At 33.4% G+C, this 25,337-nt stretch overlaps 3 protein-coding genes and 1 non-coding gene across 4 annotated transcripts; 3 read left to right on the forward strand and 1 right to left on the reverse strand.

Annotated features, from left to right (window-relative positions):
• Nucleotides 1-1,349: 1,349 nt before the first annotated feature.
• On the forward strand, nucleotides 1,350-7,496 carry LOC124938915. Its single transcript, XM_047479436.1, has 13 exons — nucleotides 1,350-1,473; nucleotides 1,669-1,907; nucleotides 2,620-2,715; nucleotides 3,148-3,200; nucleotides 3,336-3,432; nucleotides 3,549-3,622; nucleotides 4,104-4,197; nucleotides 5,066-5,176; nucleotides 5,569-5,645; nucleotides 5,899-5,965; nucleotides 6,136-6,201; nucleotides 7,036-7,143; nucleotides 7,227-7,496. Exons 1-13 carry the CDS (start codon nucleotides 1,350-1,352, stop codon nucleotides 7,395-7,397), a joined length of 1,377 nt encoding a protein of 458 aa, XP_047335392.1. The 3' UTR covers nucleotides 7,398-7,496.
• Nucleotides 7,497-8,067: 571 nt separating this feature from the next.
• Nucleotides 8,068-9,054, forward strand: LOC124938916. The gene is made up of 2 exons (XM_047479438.1): nucleotides 8,068-8,340; nucleotides 8,430-9,054. Exons 1-2 carry the CDS (start codon nucleotides 8,333-8,335, stop codon nucleotides 9,052-9,054), a joined length of 633 nt encoding a protein of 210 aa, XP_047335394.1. The 5' UTR covers nucleotides 8,068-8,332.
• A 3,830-nt stretch (nucleotides 9,055-12,884) lies between these two features.
• TRNAK-UUU lies at nucleotides 12,885-12,957 on the reverse strand. The gene has a single exon. It is a non-coding gene; the product is annotated as a tRNA-Lys (tRNA).
• Nucleotides 12,958-14,453: 1,496 nt separating this feature from the next.
• Nucleotides 14,454-15,747, forward strand: LOC124938837 (probable membrane-associated kinase regulator 3). Its single transcript, XM_047479359.1, has one exon. It carries the CDS (start codon nucleotides 14,607-14,609, stop codon nucleotides 15,600-15,602), a length of 996 nt encoding a protein of 331 aa, XP_047335315.1. The 5' UTR covers nucleotides 14,454-14,606; the 3' UTR covers nucleotides 15,603-15,747.
• Nucleotides 15,748-25,337: the final 9,590 nt, after the last annotated feature.

Here is a 25,337-nt window from a genome sequence, read left to right on the forward strand (position 1 = left end):
CGGGGCCGGCTCGGCCTCTAGGTAGTGGTAGTGGTAGTGGTAGTGTGATATTAATAACAACTCAACATTTGATTAAATGATAAAAAATTGTATTGAGTTGTTATTGGAAAAAATTAGATTAAGAAGTTGGGTTAAGTAATGTATGCTTGAGTGATTTTCTATGTAATTAGGCAAATTTAGGATGTGAATATTCATGGGTGAATATAAAGTAACTTCATCATGCAATACATCCTTTGCCAACATTAGACTACCTTCATCCGTCCAAGGCGAGTATTTGAAAATCATTTCCTTATCTAATAGGTGTGCAACCATCGTCTATGAGTTTTAACCATTGAAGCTTTTGGGGGCGAGGGACGAATCTAAGTACAAGGTTGCCCGGGTTGTAGCCCAGGTAGTCCAAAACATTTTGTATGTATTTAACAACAACGACATGTAAATTACCGTTGTTATTGGTGATTTCCCGTCACTAAAAAGTAGTAGTGAGAGTAACTTTGTTTATTTACTTGATATTATTATCAATTTATCTCGGATAGGTTTTTGATAAAAAAATTAGTCGGGTAGATTTCAAATCTTGGCTCCGCCCTCCTAAACAGTTTTGTACATATTTTACAAATTGTTTTCACTTGAATTAGAATTTTCAGATCAAAGTAACGATAGAATACGAGAATTTGGTAAATGGTGTCGGAAAGCTTTCTTGCGTAAGGCACTTTCAAAAGCTAGCTGGTGGAATAGAACTGTCTGCAAGGGGTACTGGGATTAGAGCATAGATGGGTACTGACACGAAGACTAGAGGCCCCGATTAATTCGAATATTTTATTTTTTGTTTTGATTCTCTCATCACGCTTTCAGATTCACTTTTATTTTCCATTCTTTGATCAGAACAGTCTATTCTATAAAATCTTCTATAAGCGTCTTATTGGCCTTCCAAAAAAGCAACCTCGTATAGTCTTCTTTCATATGGGCGTCTTTCAAACTAAATTTAATCCTTTGAGAAAATTTTCATTTTTGAAATTAAATATATTATCGACATCAATAATGCGCCAAATTTTAATTACTAATAAGAAATATATTAAATAAATGAGACTTATTAATAATAATAATAACCAAGGCTCCATTAGAGCAGGAGAGCAACCGAAATGGAAGGAAAAGAAAGCGGAGCCGAACAAACGGGCATTCCTCTAGTTTGCGGGAAAGCTGAACCCCTTCTTCGTTCTTCTCGCATCCATTTCCATTTCCATTGAACAACCATTGATTTCTCCATTCTCCATCTCTACTGAGTGCTATTAACCGCAGTTGCTATACTATCATCTACCCTTCTCTCTTCTCTCTAAAGATCACCTCCTGTGCTGATGTCTTGGTTAAGATCAGCTGTGTACAGAGCCGTGGAAGCCGGTGGAAACAATAATATCACGCGCAGCGTCCGTAGCTACGCCGATTCTGTTGTCAATCAAGCTGGCCAAGCCGTTGCCGATGGTGCTAAAATCGTGCAAGATCGCATCGTAATGTCTCCTTTCCTTCACATACTCCTTTATTCATTCAAAATATTGATGGGGGAATTTTTGTGTGCAATGTGGAAGATGTATATGGTTTTGATGACTGCAGACTTTTATTGGTTATTTTGCATCATATAGTTTTCAGAAACCTATATGATGTCAAATATATGTTTAGAGACATGTTTTGACTTGCAGGCAGCTAAGAATCTACAGAGCTTTAAACAAGCAGTGAAAAGATTAGAAGAAGTGTCTGTTTCTAATAGAGGGCTAGAAAGGGTTCAGTTACTGAGAAGGTGGTTGGCTGCTCTTAAAGAGGTAGAACAACTATCCAATGGAAATGCTGATGCTAGTAGGAAAAGTTCAGAGCTTCATATTTCTGATGAATCAAATGTTTCACCCAAAAAACCTACTTTGGTGAGTAAGTGATAAAAACGTGTTCTTAATTACTCCCTTCTGTAAATGTAAGCATTAACTATTGTTGAAACACTTGTGTAAGGAGTAAGTAAGTAAGTAAGTAATGATTCTAAGTATATGAACTATAAGTAGCATGCATTTCTGTTTATCAGCATGAAGTTGGATTGGCTTATGTAGTTTGGAAAAACAATTTCAGTCTGTTTCCTTTTATGGGGATTGTTGACAGGAACTGCATAACATCATGTTTGATGTCTTTCCAATTACTTTACTGTCACGATTAGCTTATCTTCTATCTCCATTTTAAAAGTGTAGAGTTTCTAGTTTACTTTGCTTCAGTTGGCAAAATTATGCTCAATGCTTAACCAGCATAATTTAGAAAATAATCAAGAATGTCCCCATTAAAGCCTATTATCCACTTGTTTTCTTGGTCTATGATGTTAGTTCCTTTAAGCAAATGGTAATAGGAACATATCTTTTCAGCCTAGATATGAAACCCTCTCAAGTACCATAGGCTCCTGCCATGGAAAATAAATAAAAAGAAAAACACCTAAAGGAGAAAACCCGCTATCATCATTCAAGCCTCTCCAGAGTCTTTGTATAATGCTTGAATCCAATCCATATCAATAACTCCATTGCTTTTCATGAGAAAGATAACTGCTCTCGTGCCTATCTTTAAAGTTTCTTATTCATATTCTGATTTATCCTTTTCCAGGTTTTATATTATGACATTGATATTGGGGTAGAGCCTGTGAATTTTCGTGATGTTTTCCTCCACAGTCGAGCTGTAGAAGGCATGACACAATCTATAGTAAGTTGAATAACCTCAATAGGTGTCGCAATATTCCTGTGCATTATATTATTTTTTCTCATAATTTGATTACATGATTAAAACTACATGGACTTTTTAGAAGCTCAGTTTTCAAGCATGTTTGTAAGTGAAAGTTCTGCTACAGAATTATGGTGCACAATTTGTTAATGACTAGAAAAACTTGTCATGTCCTTCAGGATCTCTATTGGTAAAACATAGTGCATTATTCACAAGTATGACCAAATAAACAGTTCTGGTAAACTAGCCCATGTATTTAGGAGTTCATACAACCTCTCTTTTTTTAATCATTACTTTCACCAAAAAGAGACTCCCGTTGATTAATATACCGTTTGTTTACTCTCCTTTATTGCTGTTTCGTACTTGCTGAACCATGAAGGTTAACCACAGGTTAACTCTTTTTTTCTGACTCAGATTCTTGAAATGCCTAATGAGGAAGAAAGCTCCCTTCTCCTGGAGATATTTGGGTGATTCTCATTCCTTCTGACTTGTTATATGTTATAACCCTCTATTCAGCTCTAACGAGAGTGACAACCAAATCTAATCATTGAGTTGTGAAAAGTCTTCAACGCTGCTCTTTTAAAACTATAAGTTGTGCTCAGGCTGTGTCTCACAGGAGGAAAGGAAGTCCATAAAACAATCCTTAGCTGCATAAAAGATTTGTCGAAAGCTTTCTCAAGCTATGAAGAGGAAGTTTTGGTAATGCTATCTCACTTCCCTGTTAAGTGTATCCATTTAAATAATAACAATGAATGGATTTCAGGTAAACGACAATACATTTATTTATCAAACTCTTTTCTTCTTTTCATGTTTAGGTAAAGCGGGAAGAATTTCTTCAGTATGCTCAAAGTGCAATTGGAGGATTGAAAATAAATGCAGAAATTTCCAGGTTTTAGGCAAATATCTTATATATTTTCATGGTATCCATGTTTCCTTTTGGAAATAAATGTCTTGCACAAGTAGTTTTCTTACATGATTGTCTCTGACTGTGTGTACATTCTATTTATTAGAGGAAGTATAATAAGCTACAGCTTACCACTACTGAAATTGATCCCATAGTTGAGCGAACGTTAACAACTTATGCATTCCACCTTACTTGTCAACTAGCATTCTTCTTTTTCTTCTCTTGTTTAAGAAAACAAGTGGCTTCTTAAGACCCTGGATTTACTCCTCTTGTTTGTTTTTGGATTTGTACTCCCCACATCATCACCCATTCTAGTTAAAACTTTAAAAAGAGCTGTCAACAATGACAGAATTCCTATGTTTTTGAATTGTTACCAGCCACTGACTTATTCCATATTCCTTCTGTTTTGACACTAGGTTGGGACTTGGGAGTAATTTTCATTTCCTTGTTTCTGTATTGCTCTCAGAATAGATTCTGAAGCCTCCAACATACTGAATAATCTTGATGGATTGAAACTTCTGCATGAGAGGTTATCTGAAAAGCCTGTTGTGCTTGTAGAGGTGAGACCTATTTTGAATAGCTTCTTTCCACTGCAGAGGATGGAATTACTGCACCTGTGATTGCTATGATTAGATTAGGCATTATTTTTCCTTTTCTTTGATTTCTTGAAATATAAGTTACATTATTAATTTGTATTCCAAAAGATTATTCAGTTGCATTTAGTCATATGCATCTACTCGTCAGATTTCTATGAATGTGAACTAATTGAATGGAGGATTGCCAACCTATGAGATTTAATTGTCCATCACATGCAAATAATAGGAAAGTAAATGAGAAGGATGAAAAAAATAATAATAAGAGCAGCACTTGCTCATGAGCCTATTAGACTCGGGATGATTGCTTTACAAAGTTATCCTTGGTGGCTATTTTCTTTGAGAAAAAAAATGTAAATGTTTGAGCCAGAATCGAACTGAGGACCTTTAGGGTGTGAGACTTACGTCGTAACAATCAACACCCCCAGGCCCCAGACTTGCACAATTTGGAAATAGTGTACTAACTATGTGTACTCAAGTGAGAGTATTATATTAGGAGAGAATAAAATCATATGTGAAGCTAGGAATATGCTAAATTAAGCTTAGTCATTGTTTGCTTGTTCCAGTCTGCTTCGAGAGTAAGAATTCAGAGGAATACTAACCCAGGAACTTAGGGTTAGTATCCACCTCTTATTGCCGCTAGGCTAGAAGAGGGGACTCAGAGGGTTACTTTAAATCATAGGATAAATGGAAGAACTTGCTTAATAATTAACTAGAAACCTTACTTGTTCTTCTTGCCACTGTTTCACACTTGTTATGAACAAAGGAGTTCCTTCTCCATTTTATTTTATGAAAGTTCAGTTTATAAAAGTCAAATGGCTATTTCTTCCCCCAGGATCCAAAACAAACACTTGAAAGAATTCGGCTGTGTTCTAGGCTGGAGTCACTTTTACTTAAGAAGAAACATTTGAATTATGGAGAAACCTATGAGGTTCATGCTATGAAGGTATGATGTCTTCATTGTTACTTTTTTGGTTTTGTGCATTGAATTATAAAAGGTTGCACCTTTCTAGGACTTCCGATATTTACATTTGACTAGAACTAGATGGTTCTCGCATTTTCTCTCTATTCATTGAGCTTGAAGTGTTCTAGCCATTTATCTCATTATGGCAGTATGTGTTGTCAAAGAATTGATGAAGATAAACATTCAAGTCATAATCTTATGATGCAAATCCTTTTCCTTTTTTCTGGAAGACAATTCTTGTCATTCTCAGAGTTCAACAGAGAATGACAAAAAAAATTCTTGTCATTCTCTAAACATGAATTTGATCATAATATTTGATTTTAGAACTTTATTCAGTCCTAAGTGCTTACCATACATGTTCAATGAATATGCAGGTAGAGAAATTGAAGGTTCTATCAGAGTCCTTGGCTAACTCAGCCTTGAAAGCCAAAAGCCGCATTTCTGAACACAGGTTAGCGATGATTCAGTTGCTTTCACAGAAACTTTCAAATCACATGAACTTCTAAGTGGATCCAAAAAGATAATAGAGCAGTTTCTTCAATTATTTGTGACAAGGAAGTTGATTGATCTCTTCTGGATTAATATCCTCAGCTATAAGATTTGAGAATATGTTCCTATATTGTAATGATTGCTCCTGGAGACTTCTATTATTGCAAATATCAGGAAATGATATTTCTGCTTTTTTTCTCTTTACCTGCGAATAGCTCACAGAAAGAGGAAGCCATGAACTTCCGTAAGGCCAAATACAAGGAAGTTGTTGAAATAGAAAAGGTATTTTTTTGCACAACACATCATTTTCTGCAGAAATCATTAGTTCACCGAGATGAGATTTTCTATTACTTAGGTTTGATCTGAAATGGAGGGGATAGAACTGGAGGCCATGAAGACAAAAATAAATTCTTAGGATACTTATTAAACATAGAACTATGCCTTTTTTTCAGGTACTGTGTGCAGAGATAGGAGAACTTGAAAAGCAAAAATACAAGCTTGAAATGGAACTTAAGAAGGTAACTCTTAAATGTTCTTGTAGATTTTTGCAAGACAAGAGAGATGGAAGAAGGATATCTTGTTTATTTTTTAGTCATGTTTGTATTACAATGAATTATATACATATAAGAAATAAAGACAATAAATAAGCAAAGTCCCGAGGTGAGTTGATAGCCAGATAAATTTAGATTAAACATCTTCTTGGGAGCTAACGTAGAGTGTAAATATAGAAGAAAGAAATGAGTCAATATTTTAACACTCACCCTCAAGTTGGTTAGAACAAGTTGTGCATGGCTAACTTATCCTATATTTAGATCAAGTTTGGTCTAAGTCTAGGTAGAGTTTTGGTGTTTGAATCTATCCGTTTAGAACATTCCATGAGATGAAGTGCATGTCAATCTCAATGTGCTTGGTTGTGTCAGTGTCACTATGAACGAGGTTTCTGGAAATTCTCATTGTTGCTTGATTATCGCACAATAAACGAATGTGTTTCTCAGGTGATTCCCAACTCATTTACACATTCAAATTCCTCCGTATATACTAAGTGCAAGAGCCTAGTATTTTGCTTAAATAATGCTACTTATGATCATTGATTGCTTCTTGCTCCTTCATGTGACAAAGTTTCCCAAACAACTGTACGATACCTATAAGCTTCATAATATCATTTAGGTCCCAAACACCCAGCAAAGAAAATAGGTCACCAAATTTACAACTGAGCATAAAATAAGGGAGTTGATGGATATCCCTTACTTACAGTTTCTACATATTCATTCATTTAATATAAAATCTTCTCACCTTTTGAATTATAGAAGCTTACAATATGGAACATTCACACATGACCTATGTATGTATAGGTTAATGATTCCGTGGCTGTTGCATGTGCTCGACTCCGCAATGCCAGGGAAGAAAAGCTGCAGTTTGATGAAGCAAGCAATCAGATTGTGAAACATTTTGAAACAAAGGTAAAGTAGATTTTAAATGTTTCAAATATCCAATACCCAGTATATTATTCCTTATTGCTTCTAGGATTAATTATATATTGCAGGCAGATGAAGTATCAAAGTCAATTACTTGTTATAGAACAGAAGCTGATGTATGCATTGCATTTATCAATTTCCTAGAAGAGACCTGGGGATTCCAGGCCTCATATATTGAGCACAAGAAAAAACAAGTAAAGTATGTCTTTTTTATATTTCCTATTTTCAGACTCTCCTAAATCTGGCATATCCGGGAGTAATTATAGTCTTTATATTTTTCAAGTGATGAATTAGGAAGATATGAAGATTACTTTCTCAACTTTGTGGCTAACCTCTTGTGTGCATATAAGGTATTTCTTATTTTCATTTTACTAAATCTGGCATTTGTTTATTTACCCGTGTTTGGCTAGATTGACCCCAATAGTTACGACTCCCTTTTAATTATTTTTTTTAGGCAAGACTCTTACCACTTGAGTTATCATAGGGTTCTGGTCACCACTTATTGACACTCATTTCTCATTTGGACCTTGTTTGAAAAAGATCATTCAAATCGTCAACTTAAATACAAAATTATCAAACTACCCTTCTTAAATTTTTATCTACAATTCAAAGGGAATGTTGAATAATACACCCAAAAAATCCTACTTTCTCATATCCCTTATGAAACTGTTTTTTTTTTTTAAGAAAATCAATCCTTGAACAAGCTCTTGCTCTCTGACTTGGATCTCTTCTTACCAGGATGACTTGGTGGCATATATCGCTGTCATTAGGAAACTTGTAGAGAATCTGATTTCAAGTGAAGTGTGAGTATTTATTTGGTTTCGCTTTAGAACTAACCAATCTCGATATTGTTTTCACATCCGGACCATTTACAAAACAAAAAGAACTAACTAATCTTGATATTTCAACAGTTCGGAATTAGCTACAACTGCCGATGATAATAACTCGCATGTAATACATTCAAGAAGAAATCTTGAAGAGAAATATCTTGAGTTTGAAGCCAAGGTATGGGCTATAAGAACCTTTCTTATTTGATGTAGTTTTTACCTCTCAAGGCAGTGTGAAAATATTACCTATTATTCTATTTTTTCCTTTTTTGCATTTCAAATTTTAGTTTGTGTCCACAGTCCAAGTGGTGGAAACCATCAAAAAGCAGTTTTCCGAAAACAAAAACATGTCTAGGTAAGGCTATCCTGTTTTTGTCATTTTGGCAAGTAATTGAAATTCCCTCCTTTCGGGATTCTAAGATGTGAATGTCATGTATGTAACAGGGATGATATTGAAAAGATCGAGAAGTATTTCGACGATCTTGAGAAAATCAATTTGGAGTTCGAATCAATCGAAAGACCGTGGCTTGAAATTGAAACCTATTTACAAAAACCAGAATTAGAATCAAAGATGGAGCTTGAAGTGACATTAACCGCCACTGACAAGCCTAGATTGTCAGGATCTCAACTGTTGGCAAACTCTCCGACATCGAAAACAATAATGTTAACATCAGTAGAGGATCATAATAACTTTGAGAGCATGTCTTCCCCCACTGCTGAAAGTACATCGATCGAAAAACTCAAAATTAACGTTGGTTTCCAAAAAGAAGACGACACGTTGATGCAAAGTCAGAGCCCAGTTGGAGTTCTATCCCCTGGTTCAAAACTCGAAGTCCTCGAAGTTATTGAGAAAGCAATGAATGAAAAGTTTTCCACCATCTTAGAAGAACTAGAAAAACCGATGAAACTTAGTTCGCTAGCTCATAGTTCATCGCCACCCGCCGAATTCTCCAACAATGCCAACACAAATAATAATAATCTAGTACCTGTCGAATTCTCCAACAATGCCAACACAAATAATAATAATCTAGTAAAAGAATTAGATGACGTCTCGTTCTTCGGAACTTAAACAAAATAAATTGAATGAAACATTGATATCAAAATCTGATTATAACCTTTCTTTTAGTTGAGGTTTTTATGACTCTCAATTTCAATTGAACTATTGATTGAAATATTTTCAATATCTAAAATCTCATTCATTGCTCATTTGATTTCGGCTTATTTTTACGAATAAGTTTTTTCTTTCTTTCTTTATAACTACACAATGAGATTAATGAATATTAAAATTATAGATATTTAACAAGTGAGATACAAGAAATAATTAAAATATATAGGTAGATGATGATCCATAATAAATAATTTGAGCTATTCAGGCTTGAGACAGACAACTTACAAATAATCTTATCAGTCTAATCATGTTTTTTTTGATAGAGAACATGCCCTCTTGCCTAAATGTTTTTGTTTGTTTTTGTTGTTTATGATAAATCCATCCATTCAAAAAGGAAGAAGCAAAAGTCATTACTTTAAGTGGTATAACAGTGACCCTATGATTCTATAAGAGTTCTATTTGATTAAGAAAACTCACATTTATTCAATTTTACATAATAATAATAATAATAATAATAATAATAATAAATTACTTGTAAAGATTTTTTCAACGTCTCTATGTGTTTTGTGTGCGTGTGTGTGTGTGAGAGAGAGTTAAAAAAACAAAAGGTCAGGAAACTTCCATATTTCTCTCTTGGTGGTGTATTAGTGGACCAATAAAAATAGCTGAAAAAAACAGCTTTTTGTTATAAAACTCATTTTGACCCCTGAACTTATTTGAAATATATATTTTATAACTTTTTCTAAGAAGATCATACAATAATTCTATAAAATAAGTCCAACAAACAAAAACATAATAATAATGTGGAAAAAAATTAAACAAATAAATTAAAAATAGATTTTTCAAGAAGGTAACAAGATTCCGAACCAAATTAGTCGGTATTCTATATTGAACATCATATAATGTAAAAATAATAGTCGTGTGAAGTATTCACAACGTGCGTTTGAAATTGTTGAAGATGCTGCAATTCCTCTCCGACTTAATTATCCACTATAAAATAATATGAATATAACTTCATCTTTTCTTACTCACATATTTAACCTCAATTATCTAATAACAATAAGTTTCGCTCGTCTGGTTAATTGGTTAAGTGTGTTTGTGATGTACGTGTGTTTAACTCACAAGGATTAGTCGTCTGAAATGAAACTCAACGTCGTCTAACCTCAATTATCATTGTCGGACTTTGTTATCTAAATATTTATTTAAATTTATTGAAGAACAATTACACAATTTGACACGTCTCCTAAAAGAGGGTTAGTCAAATTAGTTAACCTTTTCAGCAATCTACTATGAAAAAAATCAACATACAAAACATCAACTTTTATTACAAAAAAAATGTTAAAAATAAATTGACCAAGAAACTTATCAATACATTTTTCTCTTCTCTTTCTCGGTAAATGTGCAAAAACAAAAACATAAAAATAATAAAAACAATACCAGTCTACACAAAACAACAAGAAATACAAACTTGAAAAAAAAGGTCAAATTTTGACAATTTAATATATATATCATTAATATTGATTGAAGAAAAATTATTTTCTTACTATTTCTCTGTCACTACTAAGGTTCGAGGCACTTTTAATATTAGATAAGTTATAAATACAAATTTTATCTATACTAAAATAATTTAGATTATAAACAAATAAATTAAATATTTATTTATTTTGATCCATACAAAGTAAGGGGTTAAAAAGTATTAGATTTAGAAATTGTCATATAATTTGTCTTATAAAGTTCCTTGGTTTGAAATTGTAGGGAGAGACCGGTGATAAAATCAAATGAAATGTAATAATTTTTTTTTTTTTTTTTGTTTTTTTTAGAGAAAACAAAAATGGGATATTCCGCAAACACACTTAACCATACGCATAATTTGCCGCCTGATGGGGTCGAACCCAGGAACTTGGGGTTAATATTTATCTCTTATTTTAATAATTTAGTTTTATAAGGACTTGTTTGGAATAAAATAAAAATGAAGGTGAGAATATGTTTTGTGAGAGAAGTTTAAGGGTGAAATGAAAGTAATATAAGCTAGCAATTGCGTTACTCCATAAAAAGGTGTCTTTATAATAACTACAGTCAGTCAGTCAGTCAAACGAGGTCAATTTATAGAATCTTTTTCTTTTCTCTTTCTATCTCTATATCTGGAATTATTATATATTTAAATATAAATAAATAGTTTTTTAATTAACAGAAAAACAGTTCTTGAGAAATGGGCTGCTCTGAAAATTGAAAGTTGTGGCAGAGAAATGTAATGGCAGCTGCAGGTTGGGTTTATTTATAAAACTCATAATTCATTTCTCAATAAATAATTTAATTCAATTCAATATATGCCTTGTTTGAAGAAGGGTTTTTTTAATTTTATCTGAGTTTTATTCAAAAACAATCCTTGTTCGATAAAAAGTAGAAAAAAATTAGTTTTTAAAATTTGAAAACTAATTTGCCATATTTGACATTAGAGGATATGATGTATGTGAGAGAATAATGGTTTAGAGAGAGGATAAAATTAGAGAATAGTTTTAATATTTAAATAATAAAATTATTTAATTTTATTGTTGATAAGATGTTTGAGTTTTGGAATAAAAACTGAGTTTTATTCCAAAAACTCTCTCATAAAACGAGGCCATAAGGCTTGGTTTTATTGTAATTTCTTAAATAACTTGAATTACTTTAAAAAAAAAAATAATAATTTTGAAGATTTAAATATTTATTTATTTTTGTGAAAAAAATTTAAAAGATATTATTATTTTGATTAAGAAATTAAATAAGATAATAAATAAAAAAAGAAAGGAAATAATATTTATTTAAGTTTATATTGATTCTATGAAACTATCTCCTTCTTTGGATCTATCTAATAAATATGTATATATTAATTTAAACTTTCTTTAAATTACCATAACTAATTAAATTAATCGTTTCATCAAATACAATACATTTATTTTATTAAATATAAAATACAAAATAATAATGGAGTAATTAAACAAATTAAATTTTAAATAACTTAAAAACAAAAAAAAAACAAATAAATTTATAGAGTTTGATTTATTTTTATTTGCAATGTGACTTATTTGAATATTTAAAGTTTTGAGAGTGTGCACGTGTAATTTACTTTAAATTATCTTGTTTATTCGCTAAATACTATGTGTTAGATTGATTCAACTTATTGAGCAAACATTTCATACAATCATAATATTCAACTTTGAATTTCTAATATTGTGTATATTATATTTTCGATAAAATATGTTTGATTTGATTTATATATGATTAATGTATGAGTTAAATTAATCTAACTATTTATTAGACGATCAAACTTATTAGCACTTGGATATGAATAAATGTATCATTCTCATAAGTTAGAGACTTAGAGTGTCTAGAAAGTATTCAAATAATTTGATTTTTTAAATATAATTATTATTGTCCGTCCATAAATAATAATGTAATTCTAAACATTCAAACATTTGAATAATAATAATAATAATAATTTGTATTATTTAGTTGCTTGGACTTGTCCTACTCAGACAACTTTCAATTCCCAAAATATAATCTCTATCACTCTTTCTGTCATACCAAAGAAATAGGGACCATTTCTCAATCACTATATATATATAGTAAAGGTAATTAGTTCTATTTATTTTTAATATGTTTTATAATCAAATTTTTATTTAATTGAGTTTCTTAAATTGGGTGTTTGATACATTTTAAACTAAGAATCTGTCTTTTAAGTTAGCCATATACAATACATATTATAACTTTATTTTCCATTAAAAATAAAAATAAATAAATAAAAACAAGCTCGCCGTCTGTGGGAATCGAACCCACGACCACATGGTTAAAAGCCATGCGCTCTACCAGCTGAGCTAAGACGGCTAATTGTTGATTTAAAATATAAAATAATACATAAAAGATACAATTATACTTAAACCATTTTATTTATTTATTTCATATCAAAATTCATTCTCTAATCAATAATTTTATTAAATTTATTAATCTGAATATTAAAATATAACATATTTAAAAATATATATTGATAATTATATATTAATATTTTTTAAATATTTTATAAAAAAATAAAAATTGACATCCTCAAATACTAAACAATTTTTAAATAAACAAAAATTTATTTAAATTTTCTACCATTTTTTTCTTCTAAAATTTAATATCATTTCATACACCATCAAAACAATGTCATTATTCAATTCATTAATTAAAATATTAAAATAATTTTAATTTTAAAAATTATATATTAAGATCTTTTACGTCTTTTTTTACATGTTCTCAAAATTAACACTAATAAATATTTTTAAAATAATTAAAAAAAACTATTTAGAAATAAAGACTATTCAAACAAGTTCTTAGTGCACAAAGAAATTTCAAATAAAACAAAATGTTTTGAAATGAGGGGAGGAGTTCAATATTGAAAGTGATTCTACTCATAGAGAGAGAAAAAGAAAGAAATCTTTCTCCATCTTCCTTTGTATTTAGTTGTTTGTAACTATTCAAAAAAAAGGTTGGTTTGATTGTCACAATTTATTCGCTTCAATATTATTAGATGTTAACTCATTTTATTTAAAATTTCTTTAATTTATTCATTAAGAGTTTGTTTCATTTTATTTGAGAGTTTTTATCTAATTTGAATACTAGATTTAAATTTAATAAAAACAAAAATAGTTTAATATTTTAGTTAATAAAATTAATGATTTAATAATTAGAACTTATAATAATAGTGAAGTGGAATTGTGAAATTGATATTATTTATTGGTTGAAACTCCTTAAGTTATTTACACGTGTTATTTATAAATAAATAAAAATTAAATTAGTGAATTGAAATTTTATTTATAAATGACATGTATATAATAAATTAATGGTGTTTAAAACATAAAATATTATTTTAACAATAAAAACTTCCGATTATAAGATTTTATAGATTTTATAAAATATGTCCGATGTTTCAACTAACTGTTCAACGAGACAACAAATAACTCTAATTTTATCATTCGAACATAGTAGTAATAGTGATTTAATAGTAAGATGATTTCTAAAAATTAGGTACACCCACTCAACAAAATCTCAAAAAAAAACCATTTCAAATATGATATAGAATTATGATATCATTTTGATTTAGTTAACCATATACTCTAAGTTGAATCTAACTAGTATAAAAAAAGAAATTTGACCATTTTTTCTTTCACTTTGTTTGTATTAGTTTTTTTAAATTTATTTTATTATTATATATTGTTAAAAAATACTATTACCCTCAAAATCAACAACATTCAAACATTATTCCAATAATCTAAATTTATTATAATAAAATAATGCCTGTAAATTACTCTTGAATCTATTATACAAAAAATAAAATAAGAAGAAGAAAATCTGACAATTTCCTTTCACTTTGTTTGTATTCATTTGTAAATTGGCACCATTCCTTCTTTAAATGATGCTTTCTCTGCCCACACCCTTTCCTTCATCACAATCTCACCATTGAACCCATAATCACACAAACAAAGAAAGTGAAGAAAATGGGTGCAGATGAAGATTACATAGACATGGAAATAACTTCATCTTCTTCATCATCATCATCATCTCCATCTTCAAACTTATTCTCCATCATAAACTCCCCACCACAAAACAGAGAATTCGAATTCCAATTCCAAATGTCAACTCCCCCAACAACAACAACAACCACAACCACAACCGATCTTCATCATCATAATAAACAACATTCCATCTTTTCTCCAGCCGATGAACTCTTCTTCAAAGGAAAACTCCTCCCTCTTCATCTTCCTCCTCGTCTCCAAATGGTTCAAATTCTCTCCACAACAACGGCTCCCTGCACAACTTCCCACACTCCCATGGAATCATGCAACATTTCTCCAACAGAATCTTGCCGACCCAGCTGCGAACTCAACCCAGATGATTATTTCTTTGAATGGTCATCCGAGTTGAACGGATTCTTCACCGGAGATAATAACAATACTAACACTAATAAGCTCATTCATAAGAAATCATGGACTGCCATTTCCAAGAAGATCAGGTTACTTAAACAATCTTCATTTGGACAGAGACTTATGTCTTCTAGATCTTATTTCAAGTCACTCTTCACTACCCGCTCAATTTCTTCATCTTCATCTGTTGAAAAACCCATTTCTGTGGATTCTAAGATAATCAAGAAAAACCCATTTCTGCAAATTGGAAAATCGACATTTCCCATTTCAGTTGAAGCTATTACTACTCATAGGAAGTCTTTTTCAGGGGCGATTAAGAGACATTCACCCACCAAATGTCTTTCTTCTTCCTTCTCCAGTACCGATTCTTCTTCTTCTTCTTCATCAAATTCATCTTCTTCATCGATTTCAATCCGTTCAATGGGGTTTCATGAATTACAGTTACTTAAACGCAGCTGCAGCGCCAATTCTGAGCTTGAGAGTTCCATTGAAGGTGCTATTGCTCACTGTAAAAAGTCTCAGCACCATTTCAATTCAATGACTGCAGTTTCTGAAGATAAAGAAAGATGATTTGGTTTTGATTTCAGTTTTTCTTTTGTCTCTTTTCTTGTGTTTGTAATCTTTGTTATGCATGGTTTAATTAAAGTGTATATGTTAGACCATATATACTATGTAATTTTGAGTGTTCTTCTCATCTTGTTCAGCATCATCATCATCATATAAACTTCCATATCCATAAATAATATTAGCACTCAAAGATCCCATCTTTAATATAGAACAAAAACGAGCACACACATTTTATTTGAAAAAGTAGTGATTAAACATTTAATTACTAGTGTAAATGATATTCACATAATAAGGGTATAAGAGGCATTACTCTAATCGTTTTTAGAAGGAGACAAGACTATTAAAATCGAGTGATTTAGATGAAATTTTAAATTAAGAAAACTCTTCCTATTTTAATAATAAGAAATTTTCGCCTACCATAGGTGAAAACCTTTCTTCTTAAATCTATTACCAAATTTGTAGTCTTGATTTCGTTCTCAATTTCGTTACTACTATCACGATATTTTAATAATTTATAAATAATATGAATTTTATGATTTTGTAAGATTTTATGGGAAATTAGTAGATATATTTTTTTTTTAAATGAAGGAGGTATAAAAACATAATAAAGTAAACTATTACAATTTCTAATAATAATGGTTTGATATTACGAGCTTATTACACCAATTTTAAGTATTCTTAATTTTGATTTTCTTATTTTTAAATTGAATCCTTTCTTGGCACGCAAAATGAATAAAGTATGAATCAAAACCCCATGATTTTAGATTTTTAAGAACCATTTTGACACTTGAGTATATACCAAAAGGAAATGATGGTACCAAAACCTCAATACCGCTATTGGACTCTTATTCGTAAATCGTAACTAATGTGTTTGGTAGCGATACAACTTATTCACATCATTGTTATTAATATGGTTGATACATTTTCTTGGCTACAACCTTAATTGATAACATCTACTTTTGGTTACTCATCCGGCAGCCGAATCAAACCTAGCCAAAGTTAGTGGAAAACAAGCTAGTATATGGTTTCACATAAATCTAGGTTTAGTGGTAACCTTTTAGATTTTTTATGAAGAAAAAAATTACCACCTTAACCTTTTCCAGCTATATGATATGTAAAAACATACTTTTTATTTATGATTTTAACTTGTGCACTTTTCTTTCCATCCACCCACTCAAGTAGATTCTTTATCCACCAAGAAAGAACCCTTCATATCTAAAAGGAAGATATTTAGTCTGTCAGTTTGTCAGTGCATGAGAGTGAGTGAGTAATTTAATCTCTTCCATTCACTTTTTTCTCTTTTTCTCTTTTTCTCAATCACAACCTTTTTACATTACTTTTTGAGTCACCATTTATACCTATTCTCCCCTATAATCTATATATGACTCATTCTCAATAGTTTCAACTTTCAATCCAGCTCAATTCCACTTATAAGGTGAGTTAGATTTGCTTTCAATATCATTCAACTTATTATTCTCTACCCGTTAAAACTACTGTAACAACTTATTCGCGAGTGTTGTGTATTTATCGAATCAAATAATAAGTTGAATATTGCTAAATAACCCATGATGAATAATTCCATCCTTAATTAACTACATATCATCACATGTGCTCAAGTACCAAATTTGAATGAAAATTTAAAAGGGTATCTGTAGAATTGGCAGGGCCAGTCAAACAGAAGAACATGTGAAAAATGTCAGTTTCCTGAGAGATAATGAAAGAAGCCAAATTTAGTTCTGCTGCTGCACACATATTATTCGACAAAACTTTTACTGTTAACTCACTTGTCATTTCCCCTTAACTTCAAATAATTAACTGGATTTAGGACCTCGATAATATGCATAGTGTAATTGTGCTTAACGACTCTAATCATTTCTCATTATACATGGATCATTTTTAATCTGATTAAGACTATCTCTAGATATTAATAATAACAATCCTCACCACTTAAGTTATGTCTTATCAAATTACTAAAATTAGAACAAGAGGATATCGAATCATGTAGATGAAAATGACATAGCTTAGCTACAAGCCGTATGGAGCTCCATGTGCCATTACTTGTCTCTTTCATTTGGATGCATACTTTCTCATTTGCCTTAAACTAATAATAAAACCACTTTCAAGTTTTCGCGACAAGTGTCTCAATCTCAAAACAAAACGGAAGGGAGACTCCAACAATTAATATGGTACAATGCATGTGGGATCGATGCAAATGCAAAGAACCGTAAAGACAGATCATGGATGTACTTGGACTATGGCCAAATTATGAAGTGCATAAACATGTATTATATGATATTTCATGTATCATATCCAAATAGCTATAGGAATAAGAACAAGAGGAAGATGGTGATTTATTAAAATGTTTGTATTTGAAGTTTTGAAGAAGATATATATTTGGATAAGATATATAAACATTAATGATGGAACTTTCTTACATTCAACAACACCTTTGTCACTTTCATACAATCTGAAAATGAAGGAATCTAATTAATAAATATTGAGTAAAATATGAACATACAAATGGAGGAATCCAATACAACCTAGCTATAGGCAGAATGAACCTATAAATAGAATATGAAGTTTACTTTTCTCTTAGTAGTGTAGCTGTGTGATTAGAGTATCTATTTTCGTGAAGAAAAAAAAAAAAATTTTCTTTTTGAAACGAAGTAAATTTTAGAGTTTTCTATGGAAAAGTTATTTTACACTCTCCCTTAGCAAACTCTCTGGACTAAATTGAAGCTCACCTAAATAGTTAATATAATCAGTTATGAAACATCTATTTAATCACTCAAGTATCCACCTAATTAATGTTGCCTCTCTTGGAAACTCTAGCAAACAATTATTTTATTTTTTGAAAATATTAAAGAAATAAAATATAGATGAGAGTTGTGTAAGCCTAACTACAAAAACACAAGTTTCCAAGTTAAGGTCAGCCTCGAGAATTGGGATATCGAATGTAAATACGAATTTTGAGGCCCACTAATAACAACCCTAACTATTTGCCCTATATATGACGAATTGAACTTAACTTAACTCGGAATGTGAAACTATGATTTCTTGTATCGAATAGTTTAGAAATTGAATCCATTAATAATTCTTTCATAGTCTAATGTGGTTTACTTATCTTTCGTTTACAAGCACTTTCGTTTACAAGCACCCGACTTATATTTTTAAAACCTTATTCGATCTTTATCATTTATATTAATCTTCAGCATTTAAATCTAAGACATTAAATATTATGATATCGATACTGTTAGAAAAATTAAGTAAGTTAATTTTAAACCGGCCAACGATTACAAGTTTTGAATATTTATTCTAAATAATCAAAAATGGAGAAATTGTTAGAAAATAAACCGTTAAGTCATATCAAGTATATTAATTGGTTTAAATATAACAAGAAGGTGCTGTAGCGTAGTGGTAAACACCCATGCCTGTCACACATGTGACCAGGGATCAAATCTCACCGACAACAAATAATATTTAAGCTCGACAATGTATACCGGAGTTCGGTCAACCGGATCGGTCAAAGCGTTCGGTCAAGAAGTTCAAAATCCGGACAGGTTCAACCTATGTGCAGAAATCCGGACAGGTTCAAGTTCAGGACCGGTTGAGTTGTAAACCGAAAGAACGATCAAGAAATCTAACTGGTTGAATATCAAACCGGCCAGAAGAAGCAAATGAAAAACCTGAAGTCATCCGGTTAACCTGAAACTATGAAAAACCTGAAGTCATCCGGTTAACCTGAAGTAAATGAAAAATCTGAAGTCATCCGGTTAACCTGAAGCTATGAAAAACCTGAAGCTATGAAAAACCTAAAGTCATCCGGAACAGGTAAAGAATTCAACCGGTTAAGAAACTCAACCGGTCAAGCAATCAAACCGACCAAAAACCTGACCGAACAAGAAAGACAAGATTGGTCAAATCAGAATGCCAGAATCATTGAACAGTCGGTCAATCAGAAGCTATGGAAAAACCGGAAGTCATCTAGTTAACATAAACAACCGACCAGCATAAACAGACACTTCGGATATCTGTTGAGAATGATACTGAAGGAACAGACTAAGCATTGCCATATTCATACAAGTCTGATGACAGTCTGCAGGCTGTAGAAGACAGTCCTACAAGATCTTTCCACTTCAGGATAAATCAGAAAGGCAATCTTCCAAGTACAGACAACTGTCCAACCGACAGTTACCACATTGAGTAAAAGACAAACCTAGCCGGTTTGACCTACATACTGGAAGAACAGACCGCCAGGTCTGAAAAGTTGACTGCCAGGTCTGAATCACTGAACCTCTGCTCAACCAATCAAATTCAAAGAAATTAAATGGGACAGTTGGCACATTTCACCTATAAAAGGAGGAGCAGAAGAGGAGTAAATGCGGGACACAGTGAACAATTAATTTACAAGTGATAAGATTGTGTTCTCTCTCTAGAAAAAACCTAAGTGCTAAAGTTGAAGTGTGTATTTACAATTTTGGTGTAAATTGTACGGGTGTTATCGAGCAGGAAATAAGTCTCGATCGGATTGTATTTGTATTCCTTAGTGAATATCCTTCTCGCGGTTTCGAGAGGAAGGGGTGACGTAGGAGTTTTATCTCCGAACATCCATAAAAACCTGTCTTGTTATTTACTTTCTGCCGGTTCTACATTCTAACCGATCTGTACTAACCTACCTACACCGCCTTGACCGACTCTACACTACCTAAACCGAATCACCGAGTTACAAAACCGACCCAGCAAACTTCCAAACCTGTCTTACTAAAAACCGGTTCTGTCTATCCTGTAAGTGTGCTGCTTCAACCTGAAACAAACCTCTTCCGCGCTTGAACCTGGTTCAAGGGTTTGTGACAGTTTGTGTAGTATTGAAACCCCGATGTTAATCTCTAACCAGATTAATCACCACCCTTTGAGTGAGACGCGCTAACTGACCCAACCCCGGTCCTCCATGGTAAAGAAGATGTGTAGTCATTACAGACATCCTTTTTGCATGTTCGGCTTAGGATACAAAAAGGATAAATCCAAAGACCAAAAACCCGTAGAGAAAGTAAGGCTCTCAAAGAATGACCTTCCTTTTATAAGTTTCATTAGAAGTTCCTTAAACGCTGAAGAGGAATTGACCGCATACTATACGACAGAAAAACTAAACTATGTTGGTCCAACTGACTCTGAGAAGTGGCTTGACCCTGAGAAAAGAAAAGCCGACCTGCTCAAAAATAGGAGAAACAATCCTCAACCGCCTAGGACAAACCAAAGATCACCCTCATTTAAAGCCTTCGTAGAAAAACCGAGATACCCAAAACCTAGTGCCAAAAAGACGATCAAGACCTTAGCAAAGAAAGCTGTCCGGTTTGTCAAAGTCTGGATGCCCAAGGGACTAACCGCATGTGGACCCAAGTGAATGTGAGTACCAAACAATTGTAAATATGTACATTTTGCAGGATCTAAAGAAACGGCTAGGAAACTCTGAATGGTACTTGGATAGTGGCTGCTCCAGGCATATGACCGGGAACAACAACTTTCTAACCGACATCAGAATAGAAACCGGTGCACTAATCACTTTCGGTGACAATTCAAAAGGTAGAACTGTGGGCAAGGGTAAGATTGTCCATGGTAACCTAACAATTGATAATGTACTTTTAGTAGAAAACCTACGTTTTAACTTGCTAAGCATTAGTCAAATGTGTGATGCTGGATACACGGTAGAATTTCTTAAACATGCATGCTTAGTTAAGAACTCTCAAGGTATTATACTACTAACCAGAAACAGGCTAGGAAATATTTACAAGGTAGACTGGACAACTAAGGTAGAATACCCTATATGCATGATAACTAAGACTGATCAAACCTGGTTGTGGCATAAGAGATTAAACCATCTGAACATGAAAACCTTAAACTATATTCGCGGTAAAAAGCTAGTTGAAGGTATTCCTGACATAGTATTTAACAAGGATAAGGTTTGCTCAGCATGTCAAATGGGTAAACAAACTAGGTCAACTTTTAAAAGTAAAGGAAATATCCAATCTAGCCGATGCTTAGATCTCCTTCACATGGATTTATTTGGACCGATTCAGGTCATTAGCCTAGGGGGTATGCTTTACACCATGGTAGTTATTGATGATTATTCTAGGTACACATGGGTAATATTTCTACCATCTAAACGTGAAACCGCATCAAACTTGATCACACTGCTTAAACGTTTACAAAATGAAAAATCAACTCGCATTAATAGTATTAGAAGTGATCGAGGTACCGAATTTACCAACAACACTTTAACCGCATTTCTTGATGAATCCGGTATTAAACACGAGTTGTCTAGTGCTAGGACTCCTCAACAAAATGGCCTGGCTGAGAGAAGAAACCGGACTCTCAAGGAAGCCGCACGGTCCATGATAGCCGATTCGGGTATTGCTCAAAAATTTTGGGCTGAGGCTATCAACACTGCATGTTATACACAAAACCGGTCTTTGATTAACAAGTTTCACAACAAAACACCTTATGAGGTTTATTTTAACAGGGTTCCCAAGTTTAAGTACCTTAAGATTTTCGGTTGTAAATGCTACATTCATATAAATGGTAAAACCTATCTTTCTGCCTTTGATGCAAAAACCGATACTGGGATCATGCTAGGTTACTCAGCAGTGAGTAAAGCATATAGAGTGTATAACAATAGAACTTTAATCATGGAAGAATCACTTCACGTTGTTTTCGATGAATCGGTTGAAAGTAATACTGCATCATGCTTTGATCTACACAACAGATTGGAAAACAATAATATCCATTCTGATAGTGAAGATGAAACTCCGGTCTTCAGGCGGTTTGTCCATGACCAAATGGGTAATATTGAAACCCAGCCGGATCAAGCTGTTCCACGATAGAAAGCTGACACCCCGGTTCAATCCGAGGAAATCGGTCGGTCTGACAATCCTGTTCAGCCTACCGATATGTCTAGCCTAGATCAAGCAAACGGTAATTTGGTAGACATCCCTGAACCGAATTTCAAAAAGAACACTAAACATCCTCCTGAGCAAATTATAAGTGACCCTTCAGAACCTGTTCGAACTAGGCGTCAAGTTCTGGAGGAATACTTTAATTCCGCCTTTATATCCCAGATTGAGCCGAAAAGAATAGATGAAGCATTGTCAGATCCGGATTGGATCTTGGGAATGCAAGAAGAGCTAAACCAGTTCGAGAGTAATAAAGTCTGGTACCTAGTCCCTAGACCGAAAGATCAACCGGTCATAGGAACAATATGGGTATTTAGAAATAAACTCAATGAAGACGGTTTGGTCACGAGGAACAAAGCCAGATTAGTGGCACAAGGTTACAAACAGGAAGAAGACATTGATTTTGAAGAATCATTTGCCCCTGTAGCTAGGATTGAAGTTATTAGGATCTTTCTAGCTTTTGCTGCATTCAAAAACTTTAAGCTTTTCCAAATGGATGTTAAAAGTGCATTTTTGAATGGTGACCTACGTGAAGATGTGTATGTTGAACAACCATCCGGTTTCAAAAGTGCTGAATTTCCAAACCATGTATACCGACTAAATAAAGCTTTATACGGTCTAAAGCAAGCACCTAGAGCCTGGTATGACACACTAACCGCATTTTTGTTAAAACATGACTTCACCATCGGTTCGGTGGACAAAACATTATTTAAATTTGAAAAGAAGGAACATATCCTACTTGTTCAAATCTATGTAGATGATATCATCTTCGGTTCAACCGACCCTAAGTTATGTGATAAATTTTCAACCCTGATGACTAACAAGTTTGAAATGAGTATGATGGGAGAATTAAGTTTCTTCCTAGGTCTTTAGGTTAAACAACTCGAAGAAGGAACGTTTATAAGCCAACCCAAGTACACCAAGGAGCTTCTAAAGAAATTTGGGATGGACACATGCTCCTCAGCGGCTACTCCAATGAGCTCATCGGTTAAATTGGACAAGGATGATTAGGGTCAATCGGTAGACCAAATCGCTTACCGGGGCATCATCGATTCTCTTCTATACCTGACAGCAAGTAGACCGGATATTCTATTTGCAGTCGGTGTGTGTGGAAGATTCCAAGCCAACCCAAAACAATCTCACTACACAGCCGCAAAGCGAATATTGAAATATCTAAAGGGAACACCTGACGTCGGCCTGTGGTATCCAAAGGATTCATCCTTTAACCTAACGAGCTACTCAGATGCAGACTATACATGTTGCAAGATTGATAGAAAAAGCACCAGCGGAACATGCCAATTCCTAGGTGACCGGCTTGTTTCATGGCATAGCAAGAAACAAACATCAGTGGCCACATCAACCACAGAAGTTGAATACCTAGCGGCCGGAAGCTGTTGCTCACAACTCCTTTGGATCCAACAACAACTGACGGACTTCGGTGTCATAACCGAAGAGTCTCCGATCTTCTGTGACAACACAAGTGCCATAGCAATCACCTACAATCCGGTTCTACACTCCAGAACCAAGCACATTGACATAATGCACCACTTTAGTCGGGAACATGTCATGCTGACGCATATCCGGTTGGAATACGTATCAACAGATCAACAAGTAGCCGGTATTTTCACCAAGCCTCTACAGGAAGCTAAGTTCTCTCAATTCAGACTTACACTCGGTTTAACCGATATTAGTCAGATCATCCCTAAGGATGCTTAAAGGAAACCGGTTCGGACAGACAAAACCGGTAGTTCCTCCTAAACTGTTGGACTTCAAATTTTCAAGGTATCTATGGAAAAACCGCCTGGTTTATCAGACAGAGTAAACCGACCGGCTATTTAGTGCATGCACCAAATAACCGCATCGGGATGAACAACTGATAACTGACCGGTTCAGAAATAGGTTATCTTAGATTATTTGAACTTCAAACAAAAGTGGAATAATTATCAGTGTTTAAATTTATCTGTTCTGAGACATTTCCTTTTCAAAGTAAAATGGTCGCACCTAAAAAGACGTGAAGATCTGATATCTTTCATGGTCCAGGTCTATGACCAACATCCTAGGCTCTAGACATGCTTATTTCATGCAAAACTCTTTACCCTATGGATAATAGATATTATCACCTGTGATACCTGGATAATAGGCTTCTCTCTCCACTAGTATATAAGATGAACAAACCTTAAACAAAACAATCACAAGTTGTATAACCCTTTCTCTCACTAAGACAAAATGTCTCAGTTCCCAAACATCCTTCAAGTGGATTTCAACTCTGCTCAGAGCACTGAGCACTATGAGATCTTCAAGATGATCAAATCACTTGAAGACACCGGCCTTCAACACTTTCTAGATGACAAACATGTCATCTATTCTGAGTTTGTCCTGGAGTTCTTTTATAATGCCAGGGTGTTTCGTGGTACTCCACACTTTGACACTCACATCCAGTCAAAGGTGGGAGGAATCGTTTTTGACTTCACCGAAAATGACTTTGCCAGATGCTTTAACATACCAAAGTAGGGGCTAACCGACCTCAACATACCGGCTGAACTAAAAGCCGAAATCTCCTTAGCCTTTGCCCGGTCAAGCCATCCGGTGGATGACCACGGTGCTAAATCACTATTGAAAGCTGAATACCAGCTTCTCAATGATGTAGTCGATCGAGGCATCCTGGGAAGGGATGTGACCAACACATACTACACCGCTGCCTTCAACATGATGGCGGCTATAACTACTGGAACACTGGTCAATAGGTCGAGGGTAATGTTTGACGTCCTAGTCTGGATGATTGGTGTTCAAT

This window comes from Impatiens glandulifera, chromosome 5, assembly GCF_907164915.1.
Source record: "Impatiens glandulifera chromosome 5, dImpGla2.1, whole genome shotgun sequence".
NCBI classification, from domain to species: Eukaryota; Viridiplantae; Streptophyta; class Magnoliopsida; order Ericales; family Balsaminaceae; genus Impatiens; species Impatiens glandulifera.

Bases quoted from the DNA above. Each gene is read 5' to 3' on its own strand.
- LOC124938915 (XM_047479436.1), top strand. From the start codon at position 1,350: ATGTCTTGGTTAAGATCAGCTGTGTACAGAGCCGTGGAAGCCGGTGGA. The intron at 3,433-3,548 runs GTAATGCTATCT...TTTCATGTTTAG, and splicing joins GCTATGAAGAGGAAGTTTTG to GTAAAGCGGGAAGAATTTCT. The intron at 5,646-5,898 runs GTTAGCGATGAT...ACCTGCGAATAG, and splicing joins AGCCGCATTTCTGAACACAG to CTCACAGAAAGAGGAAGCCA.
- LOC124938837 (XM_047479359.1), top strand. From the start codon at position 14,607: ATGGGTGCAGATGAAGATTACATAGACATGGAAATAACTTCATCTTCT.